General features: G+C 65.4%; 2 protein-coding genes across 2 annotated transcripts in view; both read left to right on the plus strand.

Annotated features, from left to right (window-relative positions):
• AGRN (agrin) overlaps positions 1 to 1,461 on the plus strand; it is a gene marked incomplete at its 5' end in the record, with an annotated part of 32,637 nt that extends 31,176 nt beyond the window's left edge. Inside the window, 2 exons of the mRNA XM_079728364.1 lie at positions 15 to 201; positions 1,063 to 1,461. Coding sequence (XP_079584490.1) covers positions 15 to 172 — 158 coding nt within the window. The 3' untranslated portion in view covers positions 173 to 201; positions 1,063 to 1,461. The remainder of the gene's footprint in view (positions 1 to 14; positions 202 to 1,062) is intronic.
• Positions 1,462 to 5,388: 3,927 nt separating this feature from the next.
• Positions 5,389 to 15,723, plus strand: LOC307048758 (tyrosine-protein phosphatase non-receptor type 11-like; the record flags this gene model as incomplete). The annotated part of the gene is made up of 16 exons (XM_079697960.1): positions 5,389 to 5,613; positions 6,190 to 6,276; positions 9,027 to 9,202; positions 10,186 to 10,383; positions 11,065 to 11,251; positions 11,328 to 11,447; positions 11,646 to 11,759; positions 11,915 to 12,011; positions 12,254 to 12,333; positions 12,693 to 12,848; positions 13,060 to 13,191; positions 13,922 to 14,076; positions 14,182 to 14,249; positions 14,439 to 14,587; positions 14,660 to 14,757; positions 14,910 to 15,723. The coding sequence occupies 16 exons, from the start codon at positions 5,389 to 5,391 to the stop codon at positions 14,962 to 14,964; spliced, it is 2,097 nt and encodes a 698-aa protein (XP_079554086.1). The 3' UTR covers positions 14,965 to 15,723.
• Positions 15,724 to 16,206: the final 483 nt, after the last annotated feature.

The raw sequence follows: 16,206 nt of genomic DNA on the forward strand, positions 1-16,206 counted from the left end.
CTGTGTTCCTGCAGGTGGCCTAGAGAAGCTGCCTGCGGGCCAGGCCCTGCCCAAGGCCTACGGCACGGGCTTCGTGGGCTGCCTGCGGGACGTGGTGGTGGGTCGGCGCCCGCTGCACCTGCTGGAGGATGCCGTCACCAAGCCGGACCTTCGGCCCTGTCCTGCCCCGTGAGCCACAATGCAGCCACGACCCACCCCGCTGTAATTATTTTCTATTTTTGTAAACTTGTTGCTTTTTTGATATGATTTTCTTGCCTATGTGTCAGCCGGAGGGACTGCTGGCCCGGCCTCCCTCCCATCCAGGCCACTTGCCCATCCAGGCAGGCGCGCTGCAGAGACACTTGGTGCCAAGGGGCTCCAAGGGGTTGGGGGAGGAATGCTGCACACGGAGGGCTTGGCTCACTCAGCAGCCTTGGGACGTGCCCCTCTGCCTTGGGAAACCGTGTCCTGGCCTCTCAGGCTGCGCCTGCCCCGAGTATCCACTTGTGCTGGCCCCCGTGTTCCCCAGCCTGTCGGCAGGCCCTGCGTACACACACGGCCCATGTTCCATCTGGTGAGGCCTGTGTCCCCAGAGAAGGTAGGCACTGTAGGGTGTACGGGGCCCTTCCTCTGTGCAAGCCCCACAGGGCCTCTCTGGGTTCCCGTCTGAGCCGCCCCTCCTCCCTGCCTGTGCTGGGCAGGACCAGCCTCACCAGGGCCCGCCGAGCCCAGGCCTCTCGAGCCAGTCCTGTGAAACGATGTCACTGTTGAGGCCATGCTGCGCCCCTCCCTCCAGCTGAGTCCACCTGTCCCAGGGCACTGGAGAGCAGAGGCCGGGCACAGGCCTGTTCAGGGCACCCTGGCCCGCAGCTGGCCCTGCCCATCCACCCAGCCACCCTGGGCATGGCTGTGTCTCCCCCCTCCCCCCAAGGCCCCACGAGGAGCCCTGAGAGGGCGTGGGGCCACTTGTGACGTGGACGTCACTGCCTGCTTGCCTGGGGGGGCCAGCATCCCCTCTTGAGGATGCACGTCCAGGCCTGGCCACCAACTGCAGAGTCTTTATGTACTGATTTTATTTGACAGCTGGGGTGGCGGGGCTGTTGTCTTTCCTATCCTGGCCCGAGGGCAGCTGAGGACACCGCACAGCAAACCTGTCCAGTTCTGGTGTGAGGAGTGGCTGTCCTTATCCAGGAGTGACCGGGAGCGGGCTGGGTGTCTAAGCAACACCAAGGGGCAGGTGCGGGGTGGTGGAGACGGCTGCAAAGCCAGAGACGCCTTAAACTGCAGTGTTAGGTCTCATCTGGTCCCGTCCCCCCAGCCGCCCTCACCTGTCCTGGTGGGGGTGGCAGCCCCTCCCCCAGCCCCTCCCCCAGCCCGGCTGGGCTGTCAGGCTCAGAGGCTGCAGGAGCCTCAGAAGTCCTGTTACTAACTCCCATCTGTGTTTGTGTCAATCACCGTGAAATAAAGTCTGAACACTTGCAAGAGGCGCTTGCGTCTGTCCACACCAACACCACTGCTCTCGGCCCCGCCTGGCCCTGCGCTGCCCGCCCGCCCGGCCGGCTCCTGCCCGGGAGCGCCTCGCTGAGCTTTGTGGTGGATGCAGGCTTCAAGCTCCCTTAGGTGGCTCTGGATGGAGGAGGGGGTCCTGTGCTGGGGTGGGGGCTGCTTTTGGCGAGGAGACCCTGAGCGGTGAGTGCGCACACTGTGGTGCGAGGGGCTGGCCGGGTGGGCCTGTGAGGCCTACACCCCAGGTCGCCTCCTTAGGGATGGCGGGCCTTGCAGGCGGGCCGCAGCCCCCGCCACGTGTGCGTGCGTGTGCGCGTCTGCACGTGTATCAGCCTACGTCTGGGTGTCTGTGAGCACAGGATGGGAAGAGGGGCTGCGAGGAGAGCGGGCTGGCGGTACTAAGGGCAAGGAGGGCCTCGGGGGAGCCAGGATGGGGCGGAGGTGAGGCCTGGGGGGAGGGAGCCCTGGTGGGCCGGTGTGGGCTGGACACGGGAGAGGAGGCACTGACTGAGGCGCAGGGGCACCTGGGCAGGCCGCCTACTGCGTCTGGAGTGGCTGGGTTGAGGGGCTGAGGCCGCCTGAGTGGAGTCCAGGAGGCCGTGGGCTACCAGGCAGAGGGGAAGCTGGGCTGCGGCCTGGCACAGGAGGGAGTAGTTGGGCTCGGCTGAGCGAGGGGAGGAGAGACCCCCGTGGTGGGAGGACCAGGAGAGGGCGCTCTGGGAGCTGATGCTTCCAGAAGGAGGGGCTCTCGGGGCAACCAGTGCTGAGGGTGCAGGACCCTCCCGGTTGTCAGGACCGTGAGGAAGAGGAAAAGCCAAGGAGGGCAAGGAGCACCCTCACCTGCTCTCAGCACCGGTGGTGGTGATTTGGGATCAGGGCTTGCAAGCAGCAGAAGGTTCCAAGCTGGTGGTGTACCACTCCTGAAAAGGTGGGGGGCGCTGGGCAGGCCCTGACAGTCCTAACGGGATCCCAAGGTTAGGAGCCCAGGCAAGGAAGGGTGGAACCCCCAGGCGATTGGCCAGCGGGCCCCAGGGACAAGCCGGCCTGGTGGGGGCAGTTGTAGCAGGAGCAAAGGCCCTGAGGTCAAGGGGGTGTCAGCATCACTTAGGAAGTGTGGCGACTAGGCGGGTGGCAGAGGTGGGCAGAAGGGGAGCCGGCAGCCCAAGCCAGGACGGCAAGAGGGAAGAGCTGGTTATCACGTGGGCTCCCAGCTCCGCCCCTCTGGGGTCCCCCTCCGGGCCGCGGGGCGGGTGGGACCTGTTCCACCCGCTTCTCTAGCTCCGAGCCCCTCCCCCCAGGGTGTGGGGAGTGCAGCCCCTCCTCCCCCAGGACGGAGGCGGAGCTGGAAAGGTTCTTGGGAGGAAAGCACCCAGACGAACAGGACACATAATTAATCACTTTCCGCGCCGCTCGGACCAGGGCCGCCTGGCGCCTTCGCCTTCCGAGCCCGTGATGTCGCGTGAGCCCCTCGTCCTGAAGCCCGGCACCCTGGGGAACTGGTGCAGCCTCCCAGCACCGTAGCGAGACCTGAGGGCGCGGCTCCTTTTAAGGGAGCTCGGGAGGGGCGGGGCCTCTGGGGTGGGCGGGGCGGTGTCCCGGTGGGCGGGGCTCCGGTGGGCGGATCCTCGAGGTAGGCGGGGCCTCCTCCGTGCGGCCGGAGCACCCTGAGCCCAGCAGACATGACCTCGCGCAGGTGAGCCCGGCCGCCCGGTGGCCAAAAGCCGGGACCCCACCACGTGCGGTTCCGGCCGACGGGCGCGGACAGGGGGTGCGGGCGAGATGCTCCCCGGGGCGCCTCCTGCTCCAGATCGGTGGCGCTCAGGCCTGACCTTCTGACAGCCGCCCCCTTCCACGCGTCCCGGGCCAGCGGGGCCCAGCCTCACCCCGGCGGGTGGATAGGACTCTTTCCGATCGGGGGCTGGGTCTGGGTGGGGGGGGTCAGAGGTACCCTGACCCTAGGGAATGGATGGTGCTCTCGGGTGGCAGTGGCTGGAGCCTAGAGTGGGCAGCACGTGTCAGGTCAGTAACAGACCCTCTCTCTCTCACTCCCCTGGACTCCTTGCCTTGTTCCAGGCTCGCTTTGGGCCACCAGAGATGTGTTACACCTGGCGGGGTCCCCCCTTTCCCCAGTCCTGAAACTGGGGCCATCCTGGAGGCTCTGGTCTCCCCCTCTAGTCGTGGCCCCTTGACCTGCAAGGACCAGCCCTCCCTTGACAGGCTCACCCCCCGCTGCCCCGACCCTCCTAAGGACCAGGTTTAGGGGTGAGCTTCCTGGCAGGGGTGTGTGTGAGACCCGGGACAGGGCTCAAGTCAAGCCAGCTTCTGGCCTCCGTGAAGAGGGAAGACGGGACGTGTACAGGAAGGGGCCCTTCCTGCCCTTTCCACCAGCCCCCCCACCCACCCCGGGGTGTGCACACACTCCTGTGAGCTCAGACCCCAGCTGGATGTGGACATCAGTGGCGAGCCGCAGTTGTGAGACGCCTGTCGCCACTTCCTGGCACATCCGGAACACCCCCCTCTGGGGCTTGGTGAGGCTGGAGGTCACAGGGAGGGTCGCCCTAAGACCCCGAGTGACTCCCTAGATCAGTGAGGGGGCTGGACAAGACCCGATCTGCGGGGCCAGGGCAGCGCGGCAGCGGTGGGGGCTCCAGAATCCCTAAGGGCTGTGGTGTGGCTGGCACGGCGGCCTGCGGCAGGGCCGAGGGCCTGCTCAGGCTCAGGAACAGTGGAGGTGGGTTGGGTCTCCAAGAACCTGTCAGCCCCAGAGCCCTGCGATTCCCAGGTTTAACATCCAGCTGGAGCTCAGGCAGGAGGATGTTTCGGGGTCTGCCTGGAACCACCCCTCCGGCTCCACTCGGCCTCACTCCTTCTTGTCCCCCAGGCAAGTTCTGGTGCTCAGAAAAGGTCATGTCCGTGTCATGTGCATGTGACCCTGGGCCAGCCTGGGAAAGCCCCGGGTGCGGCTCTGCCCGCCCTCGCCAACCCTCCCCGCCCCACCCTGTGATGACCATCTGGACTGTCACTCCTCCGGCCCCTGGGTCCCTGCCCACACCCCTATCAGGCCCGGGCAGGCCCAACCAAATCCCAAGCGAAGCCCATCCCCCTACACCTGCCCCCACCCTGTGGCGCCTTCCCACCGCCCTGTGGTTTGTGGGTCAACGGGCCCCGTCATCGGCACCACTCGCCCCAGGACTCCGGCGCTGTGGGCAGGGCTGGGCGCAAGTCCTGCCTAGGGCTGTTGTTTGATGTGTTGATACTGGTGCTTGGGAAGGAGCCGGGTCCTACGGGGAGCTGCTGAGCACCCTCGAGCTCCCGCCCGGTTCCAGATTGGAGAGGAAAGCGTGTCTCTGGCTAGTTCGGTTCTGCATAGACAGGACAGGCCTTGGTTCAGGTTCCTCTGGGACCAGGAGGGGCTGGGGGCGGGGGGTTGGAGAACACTGACTGTGCTCTGGGGTCCCCAGCCCCGGAGTTCCAAGGGGGGACCCTCCCCACTTGTCTGTGTATCTCCCACCATCATGACAATGTCTTCCCTGCAGGTGTGTCCAGCCCCTGTACCATGTGTGTAAGCATGTCGACAGGCCATTCATGGGTCTCCCAGGGTCCCAGGGTTGGAGCTGTGCCATCTACATTTGGGACACCAAGGCCACACAGAAAGCTGGACCAGACAGTGGTCAGTGGGCTCAGGCTGGGCTGTTCTTGGGCTCCGGAGCACCGACTGGACTCAGCTTGGCCTTGACAGGCCCAGGCTGTTAGACCCATGGGGAGCCCAGTGTGCCCTGCCCACCTCACCTGCCCCTCTCCCGGGCCTGCCTGACCATGTGACCAGGGCAGAGCTGAGTCACCGACCTGCCACCGAGCAGGGAGCCCTTTGGCACAGAAGTGACCCTGGTGTGGAGACTGGAGATGGGACCTGCAGCCTCCCCGCCTCGTCCCACCCCTCGGCCAGGGGCCGCCGGCTGCGCCAGCCTGCGGACAACTGGCTCCACCGCTGGGCCTGGTCGGGGGAGCGAGGCCTACCTCGACCTGGGGTTGCAGCTGCTGTGGCCTCTCAGGATACCCCCCCCCCCCCGGAGATTTCCACCCGATAGACCCGGGGCGGCTTTCAGGGAGGAGAGCGGGACGGAAAGTGTGAGCGGGAGCCCCAGAAAGGACGAGCGACGTGCCCCTCCCCCCGCTCCGCGGCTCTGCTGCGGGGCCTTCCCCCCTCTGCCCCTGGTCCCACGCTCTGGGCATCGCCCATCTTGGACTGGCGTCTGAGGCTGCTGGGACTGGGGGAGGCGGCATCTGGGCACAGGATGTGGTTCAGCAGAGTGGGTGGCCCCCGGGTGGGGGGGTCGGAGGCCTTCCTTTGGGTTCCAGTCCCCCCCCACACACACACTGCCATGTCTCTGACGGCACGAGGCCTTCGCCCTTTTCCTGGTGGCCTCGCCTCCTGTCCTGTGATTGGCCCTGGAGGGCATCATGTGGCAGCTCCTCCCCCTGGAAGCCTTCCCTGGCAGCTTCATCTGCTGGACCACTCGACCAAATCACCCCCAGGTCCCACTCCTCTAGAGCCAGCGCGGGAGGGAGCTTGAGACCCCAGGCCCAAAAAGTGCCCAGGAAGTGCCTGGCTGGTGGTATCCCTCCTTCCCCCAGGGAGAGCTGGATAGGAGCTCTGGGTGGCCCTGGGCAGGTCACCTGAGCTTCTGGGCCTCTCTGAACCAGTACATGGACCCTGGGGAGCCACAGAGGTCAGAACGGAGCCTGTCCTCCCCGGGGCTCACGTCTGGTGATGAAGACACCGGGAGACAGGTAAACGCAGAAGCCTGTACGTGCCCGTCTGCTGTTGCAGGTGCCACACGTGGAAGGTGGGGCAGTGATGCAGCTGCAGTGTTGACGGCAGGGGCAGCGGGATGGTCAGGGAGGGAGTGTGAGCCGTGCCCCGTAGGGCCGGCTGGAGGTGGCCAGGTGAGGAGTGAGGTCAGTGAACAGAGATGGACGACGGGGGGAGGGGCTTTCTAGTGGGGGGTCCTTGAGGTGTGTGTGAGCGTCCTGACAGCCACGCAGGACACCTGGCAAGGTTTAAATGGCTCTGATGCGCATTTTCTGAGAACCCTTCTGTCTGCCATGGCTCTGCTGAGGGTGAAGGATGAGGCCTCGAGACCTGGAATCGATCCTGCTGTCCAGGCAAGAGCCGGTGGGCACTGGTCCCAGGGCGGTGGGAGAAGTGGTTGGTTCTGGGGTGTTTGGAAGTCAGGATAAGAGGGCACAGCGTTGGGAGAGTGCTGGGGAGTTGAGGGCAGGGACCTGAGTGATGGGCGGGCGGTGACCCCCTTCACTGAGTGAGGACTGCATAGAAGAACAGGGCTTCAGGGGCCCTATGAGGAGTTTCGAATTTTGCAAACGTTAAGATAGAGATGCTGTTACCTTTCAGACAGAGATACTGGAAAGAGTTGTGTCTATGAGCTTGAAGCTCAGAGCCCAGGTGGGGCTGGAGGTGTAGACAGTGCGTGGACGTGGAGACACGTGTAGGGCACAGGTGGTGGGGCTCCAACACCGCGGGGTCAGAAGAAGGAAGAGGACCCAGGCCGGCTGAGGTGGCAAAGCAGGGGAGTGTGGGGAACTCCCATGTGGAGTGCGTGCTTCTGGAAGGAGGCCTGACCACTGGTCCTGGGAGGCCGGGGGAGACCCTGAGAGCCCAGGGAGACAGGTCTGTGGGGACTCAGGCGCAGATGGGCAGTGTGGACCAGCATAGGCCGCAACTTTCTGTGATGCTGGAAGTATTTCTTTCCCACCCGCAGTCAACAGCCTCCAGTGGCCACACATGGCTTTCAGCAGTGAAATGTGGCCACTGTGACCCAGGAACTGGGATTATGATTCTGCTGAATTTTAATCCATTCACCTGCACACCCCACACCTGCCATGGACTGTGCATCAGACAGTGCGATGTAGACTGAGCACAGTGGCTCCTTGGAGGGGTCAGGAAGGAGCTGATGGCAGGGACGAAGGGGGCCCAGGAGAGGCAAGGGAGCGGCAGGAGGACCGGAGGAGGCGTGCAGGCTGGCTTTTACGCAAGAGATGTGATCTGATTCCCATTCCAGAAAGATCTCTCTCAATGGGGCGAGATGGTACTGGGTCAGCTGTGGGGCGGGGCAGGGTCTGCCCAGGGCACAGCAGCCCCACCCCATTTGTGCCCGGGTTATGACTGTGAACAACTGGGCGGGGCCTGGGGGGTCGCAAGGCAGCAGAGCTGGAGTCGGGGGCCCCAGTTTCCCACTGGATGCAGGATAGGGCAGGACTACCCCCAACACCATGTGTCACCTGCGCGGTGAACCAGGGACACACCTCTGAACCAGAGATCCCAAACCCTTCCTGCAGTGACCTTTGGGAGACACAGTGTTGCCAATGGAAGGCCAGTTACTGTGTCACAGTGTCCCTCTGGGGGATCGTGCAGGGACCCTGCTCTGAGACGCTCTGGGCCCACCGCACGAGTATGATTTAATACGAGGCCCAGAAATTCCTGGGAGACGCACAGAGACAGAAGCCACCCGGGTAAAGTTAACAGCAGTCATGACCTCAGCCGTGGGCTCATGTGCAGTCCTGATGAGGTCCCCCTGCCCCGTCCCCCCATCTCCTGCGGGAGGCTGTGAAGGTCAGTCCCAGGGCGGTGGCAGCGGCAGGGGTGGGGTTGAGTCCCTCTCAGCCTGGACCCCCAGCAGAACAGATGGTGACTCTCTGGGCTTGCCCAGCACCCACCACCCATTCGTAGGTCACTCACTTCTGAATTCAAGTATGTTCGTTAACGCCCAGGCTCTGTTTTCAACCCTGCCGTACACGCTGCCCTTGTGGAGCTTAAATCAAGGAGATAGACTACAAGCCAATAAATATGTAACATATGTCCAGAAGGTGACCAGTACTGTGAAGAAAAATAAAGCAGAATAAGTGTCTAAGAGTGAGGGGAGAGGGACCCTCTGTCACTCGATGTGGGCCGGGAGCGGAGAACAGCTGGGGCAGAGGCCCTGAGGGGCACGGCCTGGTGGGGGTGAAGGGCCGGGACTGGCAGGCGGCAACGGGGTGGGGGGCGCTCTCGGGGGTGACGGGCCTGTGGGCTGTGCTCTTGTTCCGGGGGTGCTGACCCAGTGACTGGCGTGCCATGCTGGGGTCCCTTGGGAGAGGGTGGTGGCCAGGACCGGGAGGGTCGGTGAAGGTGGGGGGGGGGTGGGCCACCAGGGTCTGCTGCTGGGCTGTAAGGGGAGGAAGGGAGCCCTGGGTGGCCGTGGGGGGTCCCGAGTGCCTTCAGCTGAGCTGGGACGCCCGGTGGGCGGTGGGCGGGGGGAGAGACGGCCGAGGGCTTGAGCTGAGGTTCCTGCTGGTGTCCTTGTGGGGGCTCTGGAGGGGTTCTGCCCTCCCCACCTGCCACTGTGGGACAGTGACTGCCCATCTGTGTCCCCGCTCCCCCCCCAACGCCCCCTCCTTCCCCACGGACCCCAGACCCTGTGGTCATGGCTCAAGGACGGTGGTGAGTGCAGGGCAGCCCCAGCAGCCATTGTGGGTGTGGTCAGGACTGCCCAGTGATCCTGGCTCTCTCGTCACCAACTTGCTGTCCTCATTCCAGGTGGTTTCATCCCAACATCGGCGGGGTTGAGGCGGAGCAGCTGCTCCTGTCCAAGGGCCAGCACGGGAGCTTCCTGGCAAGACCCAGCAAGAGCCGCCCGGGGGGCTTCACACTGTCCGTCAGGTGGGTGGGTGGTGCTGCCAGGTGTGGACAGGTCCCGAGGTCCCGCAAGACTTCAAGGGGTCGGAACACCCTCAGCTGGGGGCACAGCTGGGGATCAGGCTCTCCAGTCCTTCCAGAGGGGGTGGGCAGTGAGGACCCCTGCTGGGGATGAGATCCTGGGGGGGAGTCTGGCATTCCTGGCCAGGTGGCCTCTGGGCAGGAGGGGGCCACTTAGAGAGGCCCTCAGGGAGGACTCCGTGAGGTGGGCTTCGGCAGGGCCTCCCTCCCACCCTCTGAGGGGCCTCAATGGCCGGGATTGTGCCCCCATCTCCTGGGGATGCCGCCCACTGGGGGTCTCACTGGAGGCCTGAAAGGGCCAATGTGCGGGGAGGATGGGCAGGAGGGGTCGCGACCAGCAGAGTGGACAGCCGGATCCGTGTCCACCTGGGTGAGGCGGGTCAGTCTGGGGTCTGGGGAGGGGTCTGCCCAAAGGGCTCCGGATCCTTCTGGGTTTTCTACTAAACCTGGGCAGCAGGCGGGATGAGGTTAGCCCTCAGGATGGACTTCCCTCACCTTGGAGACACAGACATTCTCCCCTGGGGCCTCCCAGGCCACACGGGGACACCTGGGGAAGCAGTCTCGGGGCCCCAGCCCCCATCCTCTGGAGCCCCTGGGCAGGTGGTCTGGAGGGAGGCAGAGGCTGTCTGGAGAGGCTGCCCCGGCCTCGGCCTCCAGGCCAAGGGAGAGTCAGGCCTGTGGTCCACAAGCCCCATCTTGGCTGCCCCAGGGGCAGTGGGGGTGGGGTGCCCACCACCCAGGGTGGGGCCCGGACACTGGCTGGATGGGGAGCTGCAGAGGGGAGGGGCCTGGCCTTGGCTGTGTTGTTCGTGGCAGGGGGACAGCAGGGATCTCAGGGCAGGAAAACCCCAGGGACTGTTCGGGAAGCTGAGGGTGGTGATGGGAGCAGCAACCCCCAACGGCGGCTGGCGCACCGGCCCTTCCAGGCGCCACAACGAGGTGACCCACATCAAGATCCAGAACACAGGCGACTACTACGATCTGTATGGAGGGGAGAAGTTCGCGACGCTGGCCGAGCTGGTGCAGCACTACACAGGCCAGCGTGAGGGGCTGCTCCGAGAGCGTGGCGGGGCCCCCGTGGAGCTCTGGCACCCGCTGAGCTGCCAGGACCCCACGTCGGAACGGTAAGCAGCTGGGTCTGCATCTAGCCAGGCATCTGTGTCTGCACAGGTGTGCGTGCGAGTGACCGAGGGGGCAGGGGCCGCTGGGCATGGCCTCTGGGTATCCTCTGCCCCCAGGACTCAGGGTCAGGCTCGGGCACAGCTGTGGCAAAGCGGAGGGAGCGTCCTGCACCCCCTCCCCTGGGGCTCTGGCCTCGTTCCTTCCAGGTCCCAGGCACCAGCCACAGGGGTGGGTGCGGGGTGGGAGGGCTGCAGACAGCCTGCCCCCTGCCCTCCTGGCTGGTGACTTGGGGAGAACAGGTTCCCCCAGCCTCGGTTTCCCCATGTGCACTGCGGAGGTCTGAGCCAGCTGCATCTGCCGAGGAAGCAGGGTGGGGCTGGCCTGGGGAGACCATCCTGCCCCTCCTTGCTGAGGACGAGGCTGCCACCTGGTGGTCACCCTGGGGCACTGCAGAGCCCGCCTGTCCTGCCTCCTGCTGCTTTCTGGGTCGGAGGAGGGTCGGAGAGGTGGGCAGGGCTGACGGAGGCTGGCCTGGGTGCGGGTGCTGCCTGGGCCCCCGAGGTCTGGGTGGGTCTGTGCCTCTCTCGGTATCTGTGTCTCAGAGCTTTACGCTACATGTGGGTCTGTGCCCCTCACCTGGCCAGGCCGGGGCCCCTGGTCTCACCTGTGCCGTCCCGGGCCAGGTGGTACCACGGGCACCTGTCTGGCAAGGAGGCCGAGAAGCTGCTGATGCAGAAGGGGCGCCCGGGCAGCTTTCTGGTTCGGGAGAGTCAGAGCAAACCTGGGGACTTCGTGCTGTCAGTGCTCACACAGCAGCTGGACAGGGCAGACCGCCAGGCACGCGTCACCCACGTCATGATCCACTTCCAGGTAGGAGGCAGTGGCCGGGGTTGGGGGGTGACCCAGGGGAGGGGGCACCACCGGCCGCTCACTGCCGCCCCCACAGCCAGATGGGAAGTACGATGTGGGAGGTGGCGAGCGGTTTCACACCCTGGGAGATCTGGTGGAATGCTACAGGAAGAACCCTCTGGTGGAGAGGTCGGGGACCGTAGTGCACCTCCAGCAGGTACGCCCCTGGGCACCTGAACCTTGGGCTCTGAGGGGGCTTCTCCACCTGGGGGGGGCAAGGGATTCTGGCACGGCCCCACCCGGGAAAAAGGACACCAGGCTGGCGCAGGGTGGCCGAGGGCAAGGGTGTGGGGGCCGGGGCACTGTGGGGTCCACTGGACCCTACTAAGCTTGGACGCGGGCCTCTCCCTGCCAGCCCCTCAAGACCACGAGAATCAGCGCCACAAGCATTGAGAGCCGTGTGCGGGAGCTCAGCGAGGCCATGGACGCCAGCGAGAAGGCCAAGCTGGGCTTCTGGGAGGAGTTCGAGGTGCCGGGCTGCTGCCCACTCCCCCCAACCCGGCCCCGACTCCCATCCTCTGGGGCTGTGGCAAGGGCCAGCAGAGGGGTGTGGGTCAGGGGGTGTGGGTGTTGAGGGCTCCGGGGAAGGGTTGGGGCCACGGGCTAAAGCCCCACTTCCCCCAGATGCTGCAGCAGCAGGAATGCCGGCTCCTGTATCCCCGGAAGGAGGGCCAGCGGCTGGAGAACAAGCCCAAGAACCGATACAAGAACATCCTCCCCTGTGAGGCCAGGGCCTGGGGCCACATGGGGGGCCAGGGCTCCATTCACCACGTTCACGGGCCCATCTGGCAGAGGGGTCCTGGGGGGTGAAGGCAGGGGTCGTTCCCCATCAGTGGTGTGATGCCCCCTCTTGCCCTTTTGTCCTTTGTCTCTGCTCACCACGGGTCAGCGGGCCAGGAAGCAGGTGGGGTCCACGAGCATCCCCTCTGCCCTGGAGACCGAAGCGGCTTCTTCCCTTCCCAGTTGATACCACCCGTGTCATCCTTCGCGATGTGGAGGACAGCGCGCCTGGAGCCGACTACATCAACGCCAACTACATCAGGGTGAGTGTGCATGAGGTGTGGGTGGCCAGCTGCATGCGTGGCCCCGCGTGGATCAAACACCAGTCACCCCATCCCCCATAATAATGAGCCTGGAGCTCGTGAAGTGATCTGTGGACCTTGGCAAGACAGTAGATAGTCAGGGGCACAGTCAGATATTCAGGGTGCGGCAGTCCACAAGGGGTCCTCAGAAGGGTCCTCAGAGCCTGCTGGACTAAATATTGGTCCTAAGACCCTCCCACCCTCGGCAGACTGTGTGTGAGCCACTGGGCTACTTTGCATATCATTTGCATCAACTTGCATTGGTCCTCTGGCACTTTAATTCCTGGAAACAGCAGGCAGTTGACCCCACCTCCTTTCAGGGTGACCCAGAGGAGAAGCCAGGCCGTGGACCAGGCAAGGTGTACATCGCCACCCAGGGCTGTCTGCCAACTACGGTGGCTGCCTTCTGGGCCATGGTGCACCAGGAGAACACGCGTGTCATCGTCATGACCACCAGAGAGGTGGAGCGAGGCCGGGTAGGGGCTCAGGATCGTGTTCCTCCCCTCCTCCTGCCGTTTGCCCCACTGGACCGGTGCTGGTGCTGGCCCAGCCTTGCTTCTTCAGTCTTAGGGGCGCTGGGGGAGCAGGGAGGGCACTGAAGAGACCCCGTGTGTGTCCCACAGGGCAGAGGGGCAAGGGTGCTGGTGGTCTTCCAGTATGGCTGATGCCATGCCCCCACCCTCCCAGAACAAGTGTTTCCGATACTGGCCAGAGCTGCATGGCAGCCAAGAGTATGGCCGCCTGCGTGTGTGCAACGTTGCTGAGCACCAGGCCCAGGGCTATTGTGTGAGGGAGCTGCAGGTGTGGCGGGCAGACCAGGTGAGACTGGAGGGCAACGAGACCTGTGGGGCCAGGGTCAGAGTGGTCGGGAAGTCCCCGGGTCTGCGCTGGGGTGAGGAGGCCCTGGGCTGGCCCTGCCTCCACCCGACCCCACTGGCCCTGGTGGCTTCCACGTCCCTCAATCCAGTGGGCACAGGCTTGGCGTGGGCTCTGCTGGGCAGTGTTCCCAATCGGGCACGTTCTCAGCCACAATTGCCTGGCTCCAGGGCGGGCTCACACCCACATGCACCTCTCCCTCCGGTCCTTCCCTGGGCCGTCTCAGCACCTTCGGCCTCCTTTGTATGTTAGTGGCGCCCATTCCTGTCCCAGGCACAGATCCCTCCTGGCCAGTTCCCTTTGTCTAACCACCTGGGGGGTCCTGCCAGCCTCTGCATTTGGCCTTTCCCAAATAGAATTCACTTCCCAGAAAGCTGCTGCCTCCCCCAGACGTCTTTCTTCCTTTCCCCGGGCACCTGAGCCTCCTGGGGCCATCTGGGGGTCCCCCAAGCCCTGAATCCCATCTTTTCCTCCCACTCCCTCTTTCTCTGTCTGGGCCCCGCTGGTCACTCCTTCTGGCAAACCCCACCGCGCCACAGCCTGCCTCCTCCCGGTTCAGTCCCTGGGCCCCTCCCCACCGAGGGTCACAGCAGCGTCAGCCCCGACACTGCGCGGGGCGCCTGGGACCTGCCCAGACCCCCCCGGTTGGCGCTCACCAGCCCGCCCTGCCCAGGAGGAGTCACCGCGCACAGTGACGCACTGCCAGTACTTCGGCTGGCCGGACCACGGGGTCCCGGCCGAGCCCACCGGCGTCCTTGGCTTCCTGGACGAGGTGAACCGGGCCCAGAGCAGCATGCCAGGGGCCGGACCCATGGTAGTGCACTGCAGGTGCGACCAGGGACGGGGCGGGGCTGGCGGCACAGGTGCCACCGGGGAAGTGGCCGCGGCTTTGTCCCGCCAACTGGCCACAGGCCTCCTGGTCCGTCCCCACAGCGCCGGCATCGGACGCACTGGCACAATCATTGTGATTGACATCCTGGTGGACGTCATTCGCAGGCAGGGTGAGCCACCCCAGGCAGGCCCCGCCCCGCAATCGAGCCCCGCCCCTCCCATCTAGCCCCGCCCCGGGTACCTGCCCCTCCCCTTCCATCTAGCCCCACCCTCCTGCAGTTGCCGGCCCCGCCTATTTCATCTGGCCCTCCCACCTCCTCCCTGCCTCACCGCCCCGCCCTGAGCTCGCTCATCCCCAGGGCTGGACTGCGACATCGACGTCCCCAAGACGATCCAGCATGTGCGGCGGCAGCGCTCGGGGATGGTGCAGACCGAGGCGCAGTACAAGTTCGTGTACCTGGCGCTGCAGCGGTACATCCGGGGCGAGCAGCTACGCCTGCGCGAGCAGGTGGGGGCAGGGCCGGGCCGGGGCGGAACCTGCGGGGGCATCACCATGGTGACCAGCGGCCCCTCCCCTCAGCGCGAGCCGCACGAGGAGCGCGACTCCCTGAAGGTGGGCGCCTCGCCCTCCGACCCCGGCTGTAGCCCCGGACCCGCGCCGTCCCGGGCGCCGGCGGCGTGAGTGGGGCGTCGGGGACCGGGGTTGGGGGGGGGGGGGGCGGAGTCCCGGCAGGGAGGCCTCGGGGGCGTGGCCCGGGCGTGGGGGCGTGGCCCGGGCGAGGGGGCGGGATCGCAGGTGGCCCCCAGCCGAAGCCCGTCTCCGCCCGCAGCACCCCGGAGGCCTCCGGCCACGTATACGAGAACCTGCTGCGCCTCTGGCCGTGAGGGCCCCGAGTGCGCGCGCCCCGAGTGGGGCTGGAGCCGTGCAAGAAGGCGGGAGCCCAGCAAGGCCGGCCCTCGCGTTCCTCCAAAGGACTGTGTTTAGGACTGTGCAGACCGGCGCCCAGCCCGGATAGTTGCGGGGTTGGGGGGCGGGGGTCCCGGGTCTAGCCCCTCAGACCCTCCCTGACCAGGTCTGCACGTCCAGAAATGGTGAGGGAAGGTCAGGAGATCCGGTGTCCCTGCCCCTCCTGGAGGAGAGGAGGCAAGGCTGCAGGGCTGCGGTTTGTCTCAGTGTGGGAGGCCACCGGTGACCACCTGCACGGCGCAGTGACTATGTGTGACCTTGTGTGTGCCACACGTTTGAGTGTCAGCCTGTATGTGGGACTCGAGTGACCAGCAAGTGAGTGCCCGTCTGTGGTCACCAGCGTTTGTGCCCCTCTCCCCTGCATCCTGCATGCCCCCCACCCCTTCAGAGCTGCTTCTCAGCCCTGCCCACAGCCGTGGTCTAGGATGTGGCCCAGGCAGTGGCTCAGTCCCTGCCGTGTCCAGGCCTAGCCCAGACCGTCACATTGCGGTCACGTGTAGACATGTTTGTTGAATGAGAGAATATGTGACGTGCTTGTGTGACCACGGTGATGAGGGCGAGGTTCCGTGTGTGCCTGCCTGGTTTGTGATGGTGTGATGTCACCGCCTTGTGGTCCACCACAAGCTGCACCCTCCCATCACGGATGTTCCTGTGGCTTTGTGGTCTCCTCAGTAAAATGCCTTCTTCTCAGTTCTGTGTCTTTGTCGGGGCCTGGAGAAAGGGAGCATGTGGGTCCCCACGACTGGGCCCAGCTTCCCCAGGGTGTCCCTGAGCCAGAGGCCCAGCTGGTAGGAGCAGGAAGTCCTGGGCTTTGGGGTGAGGGGTGAGGAGGCTGGACCTGTGCGAGCCGGGACCGGCCTGGCCTCTCTGCCATGCCAAGCTGGTGGTGCAGGATTCCTGGGGCTAAGGGCAGAACCCGGTGGGGGAGGGGTGGGGGTTGGCAGGACTCCTGCCCGCCCTCGCGACACTCGCTTCACCAGCCAGGCCTGGCCCGGGAGGGTCTGCTGGAGGAACCTGAGGTCTGTGGGTCTTCAGGACACGCTGGTTGTCGCCAGCCCCGCTTCCGTGCACACTTGGGCTTCGGTTCCCGGGGACCACGGGGTCCTGCGGCCCTCCAGTCAGGGCTCCAGGCAGGACTGTGGGGCCGTGACTTCTGGGGG

Source organism: Hyperoodon ampullatus, assembly GCF_949752795.1.
Source record: "Hyperoodon ampullatus genome assembly, chromosome: 2".
NCBI classification, from domain to species: Eukaryota; Metazoa; Chordata; class Mammalia; order Artiodactyla; family Ziphiidae; genus Hyperoodon; species Hyperoodon ampullatus.